Source organism: Cucurbita pepo, chromosome 5, assembly GCF_057944985.1.
Source record: "Cucurbita pepo subsp. pepo isolate OVF chromosome 5, ASM5794498v1, whole genome shotgun sequence".
Lineage (NCBI taxonomy): Eukaryota > Viridiplantae > Streptophyta > Magnoliopsida > Cucurbitales > Cucurbitaceae > Cucurbita > Cucurbita pepo.
In genome coordinates, this window is record NC_141802.1 from 17,413,045 (window position 1) to 17,429,515 (window position 16,471).

Consider the following 16,471-nt stretch of genomic DNA (forward strand, 5'->3'; position numbering starts at 1 on the left):
ATATCCTTCAACTTTTTTAAAAAAATTAAAATACATTTAATTTCTTTTTGAAAATTCAAAAATAATTTTATAGTATTAAAAAAATACTAATAATAATATTAAAAAAAAAAATCTATGAGATGTGGTAGATGGTTTCCATCCAAATATTTATAAAAGGTAAGAAGGTCGGTGTTACTTTTGAAATTTGTAGGTATTTTTTTAATATAAAATTAAAATTAATAAAAAAAATTTAAGTTCAAGAGTATTTTGAGAGAAAATTCAAAATTTATGGATATTTTTATTAATTTAGCGGTAAAAAAAATATAAATTTTTGTTAGCTAAAACAGAACAAAAAAGAAAACCCTTTTTTCATCATCTTGAGCAAGCAGTCGAGCTTTTTACTCGGGACAATGACGATACCTACCGAGTAAGCATTGACTAACTTTGTACAAACCTGCAGTAGAGACAAGCACGCGCTAAGTATTCCGCTTAAATAATAATAATAATAGAAATAGTCAAAATTTGAAACATTCAAACATTTGGTTGAAATATAATAATAAAACCCTGGATTCAATTAACCATTTGTTTTTTAAGAAAAAATAAAGCAAACGACTTTCTTTTCAAGTAATAAATAAAATAAAATAAAATAAAAATAAAGCAAACGACCGTTGAATCGCCGGTCAAACACTTCCGTTTGGATGCAGTGCACCGGCGGCGACGGGATCCCTTCAAATTCCTCATTAATTTTTGCAATTTTTTATGGTCAATATTAATTTTTTAATTTAGATCCAATAATAATAAATAAATAAACTTTAATTACATTTTTATTTTAAGTTTTATTTTATTAATACCCGTAAACTTTTTAAATTTTAAAAATATCCTTGATTTTTCAAAAATGTTAAATTAGACCCATGATTTAATAAATTAAATAACAAAATTGCCATGCAAATAATCCATAAGTCAACATTTTTAACGTTTTTCATTTAAATTTTGTATTTTTAAAAAAATTTAAACAATATTTTTAATTTTTTCATTTAAATTAAATGGTAAGAGTTTTTTTTTTTTTAAACATTTGGTAAGATTATAAATATTTTTATTTTTAAGTTTAAGAGTATTATTGAAATAAATCTCGTATTTTAAGGGTATTTTCTATAATTTAACAAATTTTGGTTCATCAAGAAATTATATTCGAACCCTCGATACAAAAAACTCTTACAACCGATTAGCAATCCGACACTTAGTCCACTCAGTCATCTCTCTCCAAATTGAAAAAGGATAATTACTATGATACATGGTATAAAAAATAGAAAAGGAAGGGTTTGTTTATCTCTCTAGATTATCTTTATCTGCCCTCTAATTATATGGATATATAATTATATCGATATATCTAGATATATCCGAATTTTGGTTAGTATAATTCAATTAATTTAAAACTCGAAAATTTATTATTTTATCTCACATATTATTAATAATAATATAAAAAAATTAATTAAAAATTGTATGTAAATTTTTTGTTTCTATTTTTTTTCTTAATTTTTTAAAAATATTAATTGAAATATCAATTTATCATTTTTTTTCCTCATAATAAATTTATAAAATTTTATTTTTTATTTATAAAAAATTAGCAAAAAAATACAAAAAGTAGTTAGCAATTGCATTTGGCTATGTAATAAATAATTAGCATATGGTTGATTTTTTTCCTCATAAAAACCAAGAAACTAGAATTATAAAATAAAAAAATATATTAAAAAAACAAAATTATTACTAAATAATTACATTTTATTCTATTGCCTAAGGAAATAGATAATAAATAAATAAATAAATAAAACACGAGATGAAAATGAGTCTATATAACTTGGTCTTAATTTAACAATAATTAAGATATTTATACGACTTAAAATCTACATAATTTTATTTTAATATAAAGTCCGAATATTAAAGGTTTAATAAATTATTTTTTTTAAAATATTTAGATGGTTGATTTAAATATTTAAATCACGTGCTATTATAATAAAATTTATTTATTTTATTGTAGATTCTCTTTATTTTATTTATTATTTTTATTTTTTACGTTAGATGCAAATCGCTAAAACCCCGACTAGAGAATAAATAAATAAATGTTTTTTATTTTTGTTATTCCTAAGACTTTGAATTTTTATTTATTATAAATTCGAATTTTTATGTAATAAAATCTTTTTTTTTTTTGTCACAATTGTATTTTGATGGCAGCGGATTTGCGATTGTGCGACACTCACTCCTCACCAACAAGTGAGTTAAGTCTATTCGTTCTCGCATCGCCTACGGGCAAACGACGTATGCTCGAGTCTCTGGCCCCGGTTCAAGAAGAACTATTTAAAAAATTGATATCGAACTATTTAAAAAATTGATATCGAACTATTTAAAAAATTGATATCGTGGGCTTCTACCCAATCCTGATATCGAGCTATTTAAAAAATTGATATCATTATAGCTATTAATGTGAGATCCAACATTAGTTGAAGAGGAGGACGAAACATTTTTTATAAGGGTGTGGAAACCTCTCTATAGCAAACGTGTTTTAAAAATTTTGAGGAGAAGCCTGAAAGGAAAAACCCAAATAGGATAATATCTACCAACGGTGGACTTGAGTCGTTACAAATGGTATCAGAGGTAGACATCGAACGATGTGCGAGGTGGTTGAACCCTTAAGGGGGATGGACATGAGGCGGTGTGTCAGCAAGGACATTGGGTCTAAAAGGGGTGGAATAGAGGGGTCCCACATCTATTGGAGAAGAGAGTGATGTGGCAGCGAGAAGGTTGAACCATGAAGGGGGTGGACATGAGACGGTGTGTCTGGGCGGGAAGGGGGGTGGATTGGTGGATTGGGAGCATTTTTTTGATGCGGCTTCTTTTGTGGGCTCCTACTTGCTCTGCTCTGAGTTCTTGTTTTTTTGTGTAGCCCAAATTTTCTGTTTCACTTCAAATGGGCTTTTGATCTCCAATTTCATCATCAAATTTAATGAATTTCTCCTGAAATTTATGAGTTGTGAGTTGTGGGTACTGAGCCAAGTGCCGATTGAACCATGAATTTCAAATCTCTTAATCATCTTCTCCTCTCCATTACAACCCTTTTCTTGCTTCTCTCAATTTCTGCAGCCGAAGAAGATCCATTATCTTCCTCTTCAATCGTATCAAGATTCCAACGATACCTTCAGATCAACACCGTTCAGCCCAATCCCCAATACTATGAAGCAGCCGATTTCATCATTTCTCAAGCCAAATCGCTCTCCCTTGAATACCACACCGTCGAATTCGTCGTGGGCAAGCCTCTCGTCCTCCTCAAATGGCCTGGTTTGAACCCTAATCTTCCTTCGATCCTTCTCAATTCGCATACCGATGTTGTTCCATTCGAGCATCACAAATGGACGCACCCTCCTCTTGGAGCTCATATCGATTCCCATGGAAATATCTATGCCAGAGGGTCTCAGGATATGAAGTGCGTGGGGATGCAATACCTCGAGGCTATTCGGCGTTTGAAGGCTTCTGGGTTTGAGCCTGTGCGGTCTGTTTACTTATCTTTTGTTCCAGATGAAGAAATTGGTGGCCATGGTGGTGCTGAGAAGTTCGCTGAATCTGATGAGTTCAAGAAGTTGAACGTCGCCATTGTTCTTGATGAAGGTACTGAGTGAACCACTTTTGCTGATTTTTTTATTGAATTTATCCTTGTTCTTCAAATGTTTAGACTAATGGAGTTCATAAATCATTAGGATTGCCTTCTCCGGGTGAGAATTACAGGGCGTTTTATGGGGAGAGGAGCCCTTGGTGGTTGGTGATCAAGGCAGTGGGAGCGCCTGGCCATGGAGCTAAGCTTTATGATAATGCTGCGTTGGAGAATCTGTTCAAAAGTATTGAGAGTGTGAGAAGGTTCAGAGCTTCTCAGTTTGATTTGTTGAAGGCTGGTTTGAAGGCTGAAGGAGAGGTGGTCTCTGTCAACATGGTGTCCTTAAAAGCTGGGACTCCATCTCCTACTGTGAGTTTATCTTTGAAACTTGTTTGTTCTTGAATGCTTGAAGTTAGTTGTAATTCCTTTGATCAATTGATCCAAACTGGTATACTGTCTATAGTGAAATGAAATTAGAAAGGGGATCGGTTGGAGAGGAGAACGAAACATTCTTTATTAGGGTGTGGAAACCTCTACTTAGCAAACGCGGTTTAAAAACTTTGAGGGGAAGCTCGAAAGGGAAAGCTCAAAGATGACAATATCTACTAGCGGTGGGCTTGGACTGTTACAAATGGTATCAAAGCCAAACACTGGGTGATGTGCCAGTGAGGCGGCTAAACCCCGAAGGGGGTGAACACGAGGCGGTGTGCCAGCAAGGATGCTAGGCCCCAAAGGGGGGTGGATTAAGGGGTCCCACTTTGATTGGAGAAGGGAATGAGAGTCAGCGAGGACGCTGGCCCCGAAGGGGGATGGAATATGAGATCCCACATCGGTTGGGGCGGAGAACGAAGCATTCGTTATAAGGGTGTGGAAACCTCTCCCTAGCATACACGTTTTAAAAACCTTGAAGGGAAAGTCCAAAGAGGACTATCTGCTAGCGGTGGACTTGGGCTATTATAGTGTCTTTACCTTTTCACTCTTGGTGAAACCAACCAAGATGTATGTCATCCGACCCGACCTCAGACTCTTTCTTCGTGACCTATTTGATCCTCTAGCCGCTGTTATTTAGGTGGTATCCCGAGATCGAATTCCTCCCGGGAACACACGAAAGAAAGATATGAAGTGGGTATTTGTTTGATTTCCATATGGAACTTCAAAAACTATGGTTTAAACAGTTGAGATAGCAGAAAATTGGGTTATGATATCAATCAAGAACGTGTGAGTTGAATTCTTGATGAAAACTACTCTTTTTGTTAAAATTCTGTGTCATATAGTACAATGAAGATGATTAGCTCTGTTGCTAATATAACTTGATGGCTACTCTGTTATCTACCAGGGCTTTGTTATGAATCTGCAACCATCCGAAGCCGAGGCTGGTTTCGACGTTCGCCTCCCACCGACTGCCGATCCAGAGTCTCTCGAGAGACGAATCGCAGAGGAATGGGCACCAGTTTCTCGTAACATGACATTTGAGGTATCAATCTTTTGAGTCTTTAGAAGCATGGGATACATTCGCAACGTGTGATTTTCTAAAAGATTCAAGACATAAATAACGAGATGAACAAATGCTCTCGAGTATATCTAAATTAGTTTGTCTATGATTGAAATGATGAAATATGCTACAAGTTGAAACCAGAGTAGAACGTGTCGAACGAGTGTCGTAGTGATAAATGTCTAATAGATGGCATATACAGTCATGTTACTCGAACTAAAGTGCCCATGCTTACAGTTTCGAGCCCGGATACTGATATAATAACTCATAAAGACTTTACGGATTGTTGAATTCCAGAATTCGATCTCTTTTATGATGTAAGTTCTTCCTCTCGTATCTTTCCCGGTGCTTGATTGTTTCAGTTTAAGCAAAAGGAGTCTATTTACGACAAGTTCGGGAAACCAGCTCTCACCGCTATCGACAGTTCAAACCCGTGGTGGAATCTTCTTGAAGAAGCTGTGAGAAATGCTAATGGGAAACTTGGAAACCCAGAAATCTTTCCCGCTTCAACCGATGCCCGGTACTTTCGAAATCAAGGTCTCCCTGCGATCGGCTTCTCTCCAATGGCAAACACTCCTAGTCTTCTTCATGACCATAATGAGGTGAGAATTCTTATCTATTTCTCAAAGATGGGTGAATCTGGCTGTATGATTTAGTGCTACATTCCTGTGTTCTTCTGTTTATCTTAGATATAGCACAAAATTTGTCCATAGTTTGCATTGGCTAACCCTTCGACTCGAAATCTCGAGACCATATTCATTTTGAACATTTGTGTGAGATCCCATGTCGGTTGGAGAGGGAAACGAAACATTCCTTTTAAGGGTGTGGAAACCTCTCTCTAGCAGACACATTTTAAAACCTTGAGGGGAAGTACAGAAGGGAAAACCCAAAAAGGACAATATTTGTTAGTGGTGGGATTCGGCTGTTACAAATATACAAATAGTATTAGATCTAGACATCGGGCGGTGTGCCAACGAGGACGTTGGGCTCCCAAAGGGAGTAGATTGTGAGGTCCCACATTGATTGGAGAGGGAAACGAAACATTCCTTATAAGAGTATAGAAACCTCTCTCTCGTTTTAAAACCTTGAGGGGAAGTCTAAAGTCGAAAGCTTAAAGAGGACAGATAGCAGTGGGCTTGAGTTGTTACAATTGGCCTAGTATTAAACTGATAATGAGTAGTTAAGAACTCGAGAAGCAATCATAATTGCTTTACATGCTACATTACGATCTCCACCTAAACCGCTCTCTCTGTTCGTCCACCTCCATTCTGTACCGAGATGGCTGTTCTTCTAGCTGACATCAACTGCATTGTCATCTAAACAATATGTTCATCTGTTTCAGTTTCTGAACCAAGCTGAGTATTTGAAAGGCATCGAGGTGTACGAGTCAATAATCAAGTCTTATGCTTCTTACGTCGGTCGCGACAACTTCAAAGATGAGTTATAAGAAAGCAGCAAAACAGTGTCTGTCAATCCATCGAGCATTCATCGACATTGTTCGGATTTGCTGTGTGTCGATCTGTAAGGAAAGGGATCCATTTCTGTTCCATAAATAAGGTCCATTCATGTAGTTTCAAGAATCAGAATTTGTGCTTTACTTCAATTATGAACGGTACTCATCACTTTTGTTAAGATCTTTGATTTTTTTTTTTTTTTAATTTCATTAGGTGGAAAAGAAGTTCTTTAAGAATTGGATTCTGATGGGGTGGTGGTCATTAAAAACTGAATATCTAGCCATGTTCATGGGTTCGGTTGGGTCGGATGAGAACATTTTTTACACTAAACCCAATTATTCCGATAGTAAAAATTTTCAATTTTTTTTTATTTTATTATTTATTATTATTTTTTTTATTGTTCCTCAAGGAGCCGTATGAGGTGAAAATCTCATGTACGGTTCTGTAATAAGAACAGTGATGTTATTACCAACTATGATTATCTAACAGTTCGAGTACAGTTGTTGAGGCTCAATCAAAGTATGGTTTTTGGGGGTGGAATTTGTGGCGTCAACCTATAGGGTTTGTTATTTTTCTAATTTCTTCCTTAGCAGAATGCGAGAGATTACCTTTTGATTTATCAGAAGCGGAAGAAGAATTAGTAGCGGGTTATCAAACCAATCGCACTTTTGATGGCAGTGGACTTGCGATTGTGCAGCACTCACTTTCCAATGACAAATGAGCTAAGCCAATTTGTTCTTGCGTCGCCTACGGCCAAGCGACGTATGCTCAAGCCTAGCCAATTTGTTCTTACGTCGCCTACGACCAAGTGACGTATGCTCGAGCCTTTGGTCTCGATTTTAAGATAATGTTTTAGAAAACGAAGGCAGAGAGATTTTCGAAAGAGACGTTATATAAGCAGCAAGCAAAAGAGAAATAACACCAAATAAAATAACAGAAAAACACTTAGGGTAGAAAAGTAATTTGTTCAAATTTTTGTTTTTAATAAAAATAATATGTTAATTAGTAAAACATTTATTTACTTATTTTCAAATAATTAAAATTATCTAAGATAAACAATAAAAAAAAAAAAAAAAAAAAAAAAAAGTTTTAACTCTTAAGTTTTTTTTTTTTTTAGGAAAGTGCATAAATTAATAACAAAAGCACATGAAACCATTCCATTAAAGAAAAAAAACATTCAAAGCATCTTACCTGTTGATTGGAGCAGTCCTTAGGAAGGCATCAGATTCCAAACCCACAAAGCATGATTATCAGAAACTCCAACGCCTAATGATGATTTTGATTGGAATTGAAGTAAGCAGACAGTAATGGAGTCGTCCAGGAGAAGACTTTTCTTTCGGGCATTTCGTCGAACAGATTCGGGGCTTCATCCAATTTCACAGTATTGATGAAGATAATGCTTTTCCTATTCCTATCCGGACACATGGACGAACGAATTCTCACTCAAACAAAATTCCTTCCATTCATCAAAAAGGGAAACGAAATCCAAGAAAAACCTAGAAGCAGCAACCGCAGTAGTTGGTCCGGAATCCGATTGGGAGGCATCGTGGGAGAGGGCGTGGGTTTGGGAAGGAAATGATTTGGAACATAAAATCGTTGGTTGATAGGTTGAAGGAGGGAGTGAAGGAGGCAGTGGAAACCGCCATTGAAGAACGATTAACCAACACCAAAGACATGCAGAGACGAGAAAGCGTCGTCGCACAGCGGGAAACTACCTGGAAGGACCAGCTTTACCGGCGAGAGGTACCATCATCTCTCTCTCTCTCTCTCTCTCTCTCTCTCTCTCTCACTCGGTCTTTATATAAAACATTTTCTTATAAATTCAAATTTTTTTAAAATAAATTACTTTTAAATTTTATGTTCTACATCCTACACCAAAACTAAATTTTTAATTTTTAAAATTTATACACTAATTCATGAATAACCCGTTGAGCATAAATATGTCATGATCTTCGTCTCTCCCCTTTCAATAGAAGTAATCTAAATTGATTCAAAACCTTCTTGGTGTAGATCCTCAAATTTGCTCGTAGCAATCAGTTCTCGTTCTACGCCTTTGAAATTTTAAAATTTTAATTTTTTAATTTTTCCCACAACATACTAATTCTATTGTCTCACCCACGCCCGCCCACAATATCTCGTAGGGCTTCAAATTTGCTTGTAACAATCCGATCTTCACTCGTTGACAATAGAATCCTTTACATTGACCATTTAGAGAATTCAACTCCCTGAATATAAGATGGTAATTGGTATCTTATCCAAATAAGTCAAGGACGAAGAAAAGAACAAAATAAAACTAAAAATGGTATTTAATCCGAGCAAGTTAGGGACGAAGAAAAGAACAAAATAAAACTAAAAATGGTATTTAATCCTGGTAGAAGATTGTAGTGTGGTGATGTTTTTGTTTGTGTTCATTCAGGCTGAGATTGAACGACAAGAGTTACAGTTGAGATTGGAAAGGGAGGCCTTTGAAAAAGAAAAAGGATTGCATAATGGAGGAACTGCATCCATCCAAAATAACCAAGATGGAGCTCTTGAAATCACTGTTGATGGTGAGAGATACCGATGCCTCAGATACTCCAAGCCTAAGAAATGAACTCCCTCCCAATCCAACAGGAGGATTTACTTTCCTTCAATTCCCACTTTCTTTCTAAAAAATGTACTTTTCATCTTCCAAATACTCCAACAATATAAAACATTCCCAACGTGAAGGTTACTAAGAGCTCGAACATTCAACTTGTATTAAAAGGTTACTAAAACGTCTCGACCCAGTTGAGCTATGATCAAGTAGCTATTCTCAAACTTGCATGCAATAAGTCTTGATAATTCTTAATCGAGCAACTTGTAAAACTTGTGGTATATTTTGCTTTCTACCTACATTTTTGAATCCCAAGAACTCTACATCCTACAAATCAGAACGCTAAAAGCACGCAGAGAATCGAGGTTGAATCTAGCAATCGTAACGAATACTATTTCGTATACGCCAGTCATCTGTTATCTAACTTGTACTTAGAATCCATAATTTCTCATGTAATCAATGGAAACATATAATGAGGCAAAAAGAGCAGGAGACAGTACCCCATATACACTGATATATAATGAACATCTGTTGTTTCGGTTTACCATTCACAAAGTTGTCGCTACTTTTGCAGCTTCCCAATTGAGTGTAGATAGACCGCAACCGATACAACGCTGTAAATGCAAAACGACCAAAGGTTGAATGTACATTAACAAGGAAAATGAGATGCAGCTATATAAATCAGGAATAACTTACGTTGATCCAAGGAAAAAGGCGAGGGAGAGATGAAAGCCAAACAGAAAAACAGAAACCACTGCGGTGAGAAGCATTGCCACTGAAGTGGAATAAACCTGCGCCAAGTTGCAAAGTTAAATCTTAATAGGAGCGTTATTTGAGATGTAAAAAAAATCTATATGCAAGCTCGAAAACTTATGTCATCGACATCGAATTGTTGAACATGGTCAACGTGTTTGAGTACATGCCAAGATTGGTGCTAGATCAACGAAGAATCAATTCAAGCACAAGAGAGGGACTCATCCAACATCCCAACTAAGACCATAATCTCTAATCAAGGGATCCCAGCCCCACCAAGTGATAAGATAGAGCTATCAGCATATCTTTTTGGCGCTCAAAAGAACCAAATTCTAAAGAACGCCTTGCAATATTTTAATTTTTTATGTTATGCTGTCGTATTGCTTAATATAAATTTGCATTGAGAAATCATGATAAATCCCAGAAGAATCGAAATACGTCAATTAATTTGAAACAAGAATTGCAAGAGATATATTATCATATGCATAAGTTAAGTAATTCTGCAAGTCAAAGCTATAAATAAACTCAAATTAATTAAAGACTTGCAGTAGGCAATACCTTCACAATGTTATCTGCATACTTCAATACCATAGATACAGCAATGCCACTGGAAAAACAAATGCTGTCAGCATATATTCTAAATATGAACAAATTAAGAAAATAAGCCTTGGTGCTAATTTTGGTACTATAACACCACACTACTGCACGAACTCATGAGACTTAATTGACTGAATAACGAAGACTTCTATAAAGTCAGCCTAAGATCCACTATTGATGCTAATAAACTCTTAGAAAGATCGTTTAATACCTGAGGGCATGATTCAGAATCATGAGAACTGTAATAAACGAGTAACCATGAAAGAATCCCCTGAGAAAATAACACAATTGAAAATATTACTGCCGGGTAGGAAACAAAATTTAAAAATTTCTAGGTATGAATTAATTAAAAAAATCTAATGTCCTTAAAACCATGGAGAGGAAGCTAGAGAGAGAAAAAAACAATCATCAGAATGGCAGAATTACTTATTCGCAATTGCATCAAAATCTTGAATCAGCATGGCAATAGCATTGAACGCCATCCCAAACACATATAACCAGAAGTTTTGTACATTTACATTCCTTGAAGGACGTTTCTTAATTATAGCCTGCAAAAAAAAAAAAAGTTACATTCCTAGAAGGACAATCACATTCCTGGAACTTTCTTATAGCTTTCTTCAAAGTGTCTTAGGAAGCTAAAAGGCGGCATGAAGTCAACCCAGGTTTCTCTGTCTAGTAGCCAGATGAAACATTTGAACAGAAAGCTCTTAAACATAATGACAGTTCTTTGTACAGGAGAAAAACATAGTAAAGGTCTTTCAATTAAAGAAATGGTGACAGTATTGAAATTGCACATAAATAATTCACCTCAGTGTACACTCCAGCGAATCCACTCAAGAGTGCCATGATCTATACAAGATTCAACCACCACCAAAGATAATAAGTGCTTGAGGAATTACTCTTCACACAAGACACATACACACACACTCTTATAGCATTACAGATTTGGAACTCACTATAGCCATCAGCCAACCTTGAAAAGGTGTCTGAAGAACATGATCTGAGCTGCAAAGAAAATATGAATATATAATGCATTCAATAAAAATCACAACATATGACTAGAAACCAGTATCTATTAATTGATAAATACAGATATCATCTATGGTTCCTGCTCATAATAAACAAAGCAATTGAGGAAGCAACTGAGCGTCTAAAAGACTCGGTTCCTGGAGAAATTTAATGGCCTTTTTGCTTGCCAGAAGCACTCTAAATATACAACAAAAGGAAGAGATCCAAACACTTGTATAACTCATAAATGAACAACATAACAGCTGTAAAAAATTCTTACTTCGAATTTAGCTGTGCAGTGGTGCACCCAGCACATAGAAGAACAAACGCCGCCCACTGGATCTCACTTAACCTGAAATATGGTTCCTGTTAAAACATAATCCAAACAAATATTCCTCAATGACTACAATTCAAGCTATGATGAAGTTTAGACTTTATGGGCTTTTCCAGCGGTCATTTCATTTCCTATTCAGCTTAAAATGTAAGTTTTCTTAATAATCAGTCATAGTGCCTGAATTAGCTCATCATTCATCAGCCTATTCATTCATGGACGGAGCATTGGGATTGAGAAGAAGAGGAAATGAGAAATAAATGCATTCCCCAGTTCATGCTTCTTCTCACTGTATAAGAACACTAGCAATAGCAAGTTCTAAGCTCAACCATTAAATAAATATTTTCTACATCTAAAAGAATTTAATTCAAGCTAAGGGGACTTACTTTTTCTTAAGTATGATTCTGTACAAAATACCCGTGCTGATGATATTGAAATTTTTCAATATCTGATAACCCGGTGCATCCACATAAGCAAAAATGTAATACTGCCACATGAGGAATAAAAGTTAATGCACTTGCATGAATAAGAACATGGACATGGTACCGGAGGAAAGCTTTAAAAAGGGCAAAGGCAAACCTGGAGCAAATTCTTGACGAGATAAAGGGCCGCAGGAATAGGGTAGACAATAACCTCATCATACGTTGTGCTCAACCTAGTCAAATTTTAGGGACACATGAGAAAAAAAAGTTTAGAGTGCTAACAATTTCACTTTGCTAAATAGTACCAACAAAGCACGTTGACCAAGAACAGTAATACAAACGATATGATTGATCATAGCAATCCCAACAGAGATCTAATTTGAGATCAATCAAATTCAAAATCATTCCACCACCACTCTAACTAAAATTTCTGTCTAGCCAAGAATATAATCCACCAAACCACGAAGTAAAAGAATACTGAGCATAAGCACGAGGTCCTAATAGAGCTGTTGCATAATCGATTAATTCTAATAACTAAAATATAGTAAGTTTGAATTGTTTTGCATTTTCCTCATCTACACAGTTCATTCTTATAACTGACAGTTTGATTTTTGTCCAATATTTTCTAATTTGAAACAAAAATAATCAACTACTCTGACAAAATACATCGAAGTAAGAAAAAGAAATTTGCATCAGCTAGCAACATTACTTGTTATCTTCAGTCACACCTTCACTTCTCCAGATTCGACTCAAAGCAGCAAGCGATAATACACACTTCAAAGTCTCCACCTATTACCAAATGATATTATTTATATATATGCCATAACCACCAATTTAGTAAAGAAATAATAAGGTACGCGTAACTTCTAACTGCTGATCATATATTCCAAATCAGAGTTTGATTTACTCACCATGAAATTGGCAGTTGTAACACTGTATTCATATTTGCCTGCTCTCTTGGACCACACAATGAGTATTGCTTGTGAACTAGTAAGAACTGTTAATGCAAGCGTAACTATGGACCTAAAATCATTTAGAAAAGGAAATCAATTCGAATCTGACCCAAAGGCAAACAAATGATGTTCATTGAAATATAACATGTTTGCTCATATTTCATAATCATACTTCTGCTGCCACTTGGATCTATCCAAAGGATTTCCTCCCAATTTCGCCATATTGCTCGCTGCAATTTTCGCACATGAACATTAAGACAACGAGAAGCGTAAACTAAAAGCAAAATATGCGACGGAGACTATCAATCCAACAAAGATAGATTACCCAAAAAGAGCCGCACGATAACATACCGCCTGAAATTGCTTTACCACCGCGCAAGCTCTCTATGTCATCTGCCACAGCAACACCAGCCCCACTGCCATCTCCATTGCCATCTTTATCCTACGATTACATTAATACCACACACTTCAAAAAACGAAATGTAGTTCGAGTTTAACGATTCATCAAACGCATCTATCTCATTTCAATTTTCAAATAATAACTCCTACTTCAGCTACCACTAAGCAAGCCAGCGAGTGAGCATTATCAATATTACAAAATCCATAAATTACATCGATCGATGAACGAAGTTACAAAATAAACAATAATGACTACAAATTCTTAGGGAACATTACGAAATACCGATCTCGTAATGAGATTAGAATTCATACAGAAGAGATTCAGCAAAAATGACGATGAAAACAGACAGAAAACGAAGGCAAAACAAAACATACCTGATCTTTGATCCTTCTGTACTCCATTTAGCGCATGAACACGCTTAGATCTGGGAGGCCAACACGCAGAATTCAAAGTTTCCAATCTCTTGCACAAGTTTCGCAGAGCAGATAGTTCTGCATAATCAAGAATTACTCTTACCAATAGCTTCGAGTTCCAGATCTGAATTTTCGATTCCGAAGCTCTCGTGAATTGGGCCTTCTATTACATAAATTGGGCCGCCAGCTGGATCATATGTTTAACAATAACTCATTTTAATTTAAGTTAAAATAAATAAATAAAATTAAAACTTTTAAAACAAATTATTTTTTTTTTTTTTTATTCCGACTTAATCAACATTTTTTAAAATTCACAATTTGACGAGACATAAATTTAAAATTTATTAATTTTTTAAAAAAATTAGTAGATTAAAAATATATTTCACCTAAAATAAAAAAATTAATCTAAATTTTAGACGTAAATTAAATAAATTTATTAGACACAAAATATATTAATATTTTATTTTTTAAAATAAATAAATAAATATTTTGTATTCTAACATTTTTATTTTTTTTATGTTTTATTTTTATGTACTAACGTTTTTATTTCTAAATATTGGGTTAGATTTTTTCGGTTTGAGTTGATTTTAATTTTGAGGAAACAAAAAATTTGATTCGGTGCTCGATCAACTCGAACATAAGGTTACAATTCAACTCTATTCTTTAGAAAATCAAAAATATTTTAACGTCTATAACTGATTTTAGTAATGAATTATACCTTGTAAATATCTAATATGAATAGTAGATAAATATAATTTTTTAAATAATTATAAATAAATAAATAAAAACAATTCCACGACCCAACTTGAAAATAGAGAGTTGAGATTAAAAGAACTCAATTCACACCAAATTATTATTATTATTTAATATATTTAAAAATATATATATTTAACGAATTTAAAATTTATTAAAATTATATGGGCTAAAATGGAATATTTAAAAGAATTATTTTAATTATAATAAAATTAAAAAAGTGAAAGGTATAAATAGAAGGGCCCACGATAATCATCCCACGACCCAACCCGCACCGCGTAGCGAATAAAACAGCCTGGGATTCAACTGTTAACACGCCAACGCTTCATCATTTTCACCCCCTTCACACTTTCCTTCTCCATTTCCCCCTGGTTCCCCTCCACCATCGCCGCCGTCTTCTCCGCCCTCACATCACCATGTCCTCCGTCGTCCACACCTTCCAGAAGACTCGCAGCTTCCTCCCGACTCGGCCTCTCTCCGACGCCCTCCCGGTCTCTCACACCGACTCCGGTGCCGACCAAACACTCCGCCGTCGTCACTCCTCTCTCTCCCTCCGAATCCAGCCAATCTCCTCCCCTGCAACCGCCTGGGCGATCCGCAAGTCCAAATCCATGTCCTCGATTGGAGATCTCGCTGGAAGCTCCGTCCGTAAGTGGTGGGATTGGGGCTGGGCCTGGATTCTATCTCGCAAACCTATCTTCGCTATGGATCTGGAGATGAACGAAGAGGAATCCAAAATCCTTGGATCTCAAAACAGAGGAAGCTGGAGACACGTCTTCTTCAAGTTCAGATCCGAAATCAGGAAACTCATTGGCTCCGATGTTGGCCTTCCTCAAACCTGCAAGTACCAATCCTTCAAATTCTCCAATAACCTCAACAATGGCGGAATCAAAACCTAATAAATCAATCACGACCACGATTATTCTTTCTTTACCGTCTTCCTCGCTTGATTTGTAATCAAATTGCATTGTTAAATTCTTTTCGTTTTTGGTGAGTTTCTGCCAGTGAAGATCGATTAGGGCTCAATGGTTGAGATTTGCGGCGTTGCTGTGGATCCAAGCGAAACAGGTATAATAATAGAATTGAAATAGGTAGGGATATGATTGTCATTATTTAGATTATTTTGTTACTTTTATTCGCGATAATTGTTTCTTTTAATTGTATTTTACTCATATAATTTTTTTGTTCTACAGAAAATGTAAAAATATTATGTCGTTCTTGTTATTATATTCTTTAATATTGTATTTACCGATATCATTATAAAAAAAATTATAATCAAAATCATGTTTTTTTTTGTAATATTTTCTTAAAAAAATTTAATTAACGAGCTACACATGTCCCGATTGATTTTTGAATGATCAATGAGGGTTTTCATAGAAATGTTTGGATGATCAATGAGGATTGAGGATTTTCGTAGGAATGTTCAAAAAAATTGATGATCAAGTTTGGGTTAAGTGATGAACCGTTAGATTCAATTCATATAAATGAAAATTTTGTAAAATTTTTACTGAATTTTTTATAATGTATACATATGCGTATATATAATTATTTTTTATTATTTGTTCTTCAAACACCTCTTTAAAATAACTTTTAATAAATTTAAAAATACTTTTACAAAATATATATTGAAATCGAGTTCTAAATTTTTACAGGGATAAATCTAAAAAAATTGTCTCAATTCGACCTGTTCAACGACATATT

General features: G+C 35.0%; 3 protein-coding genes and 1 long non-coding RNA gene across 5 annotated transcripts; 3 read left to right on the top strand and 1 right to left on the bottom strand.

The window, feature by feature from the left end:
- Positions 1–2,977: 2,977 nt before the first annotated feature.
- On the top strand, positions 2,978–6,743 carry AQI (Peptidase M20/M25/M40 family protein). The gene is made up of 5 exons (XM_023677088.2): positions 2,978–3,636; positions 3,726–3,988; positions 4,956–5,093; positions 5,474–5,713; positions 6,454–6,743. The coding sequence occupies exons 1-5, from the start codon at positions 3,042–3,044 to the stop codon at positions 6,556–6,558; spliced, it is 1,341 nt and encodes a 446-aa protein (XP_023532856.2). The 5' UTR covers positions 2,978–3,041; the 3' UTR covers positions 6,559–6,743.
- A 1,254-nt stretch (positions 6,744–7,997) lies between these two features.
- Positions 7,998–9,291, top strand: LOC111794901 (uncharacterized). Its single transcript, XR_015421113.1, has 2 exons — positions 7,998–8,308; positions 8,982–9,291. It is a non-coding gene; the product is annotated as an uncharacterized LOC111794901 (long non-coding RNA).
- A 215-nt stretch (positions 9,292–9,506) lies between these two features.
- LOC111794900 (CMP-sialic acid transporter 4) lies at positions 9,507–14,158 on the bottom strand. Of its 2 annotated transcripts, none has more exons than XM_023677089.2 (15): positions 13,979–14,158; positions 13,556–13,646; positions 13,377–13,434; positions 13,163–13,274; positions 12,961–13,040; positions 12,409–12,484; positions 12,216–12,316; positions 11,779–11,850; positions 11,447–11,495; positions 11,298–11,339; positions 10,917–11,038; positions 10,702–10,761; positions 10,452–10,500; positions 9,837–9,931; positions 9,507–9,754 (listed from the first exon to the last, which is right to left on the bottom strand). In XM_023677089.2, the coding sequence occupies exons 1-15, from the start codon at positions 14,003–14,005 to the stop codon at positions 9,703–9,705; spliced, it is 1,086 nt and encodes a 361-aa protein (XP_023532857.1). In that variant the 5' UTR covers positions 14,006–14,158; the 3' UTR covers positions 9,507–9,702. The 2 variants fall into 2 exon arrangements, with proteins under 2 accessions (XP_023532857.1, XP_023532858.1); XM_023677090.2 differs by having other exon boundaries at positions 13,530–13,646; positions 13,979–13,993.
- A 958-nt stretch (positions 14,159–15,116) lies between these two features.
- Positions 15,117–16,016, top strand: LOC147792739 (uncharacterized). The gene has a single exon (XM_087123791.1). It carries the CDS (start codon positions 15,187–15,189, stop codon positions 15,667–15,669), a length of 483 nt encoding a protein of 160 aa, XP_086979917.1. The 5' UTR covers positions 15,117–15,186; the 3' UTR covers positions 15,670–16,016.
- The last annotated feature ends 455 nt before the right edge of the window (positions 16,017–16,471 follow it).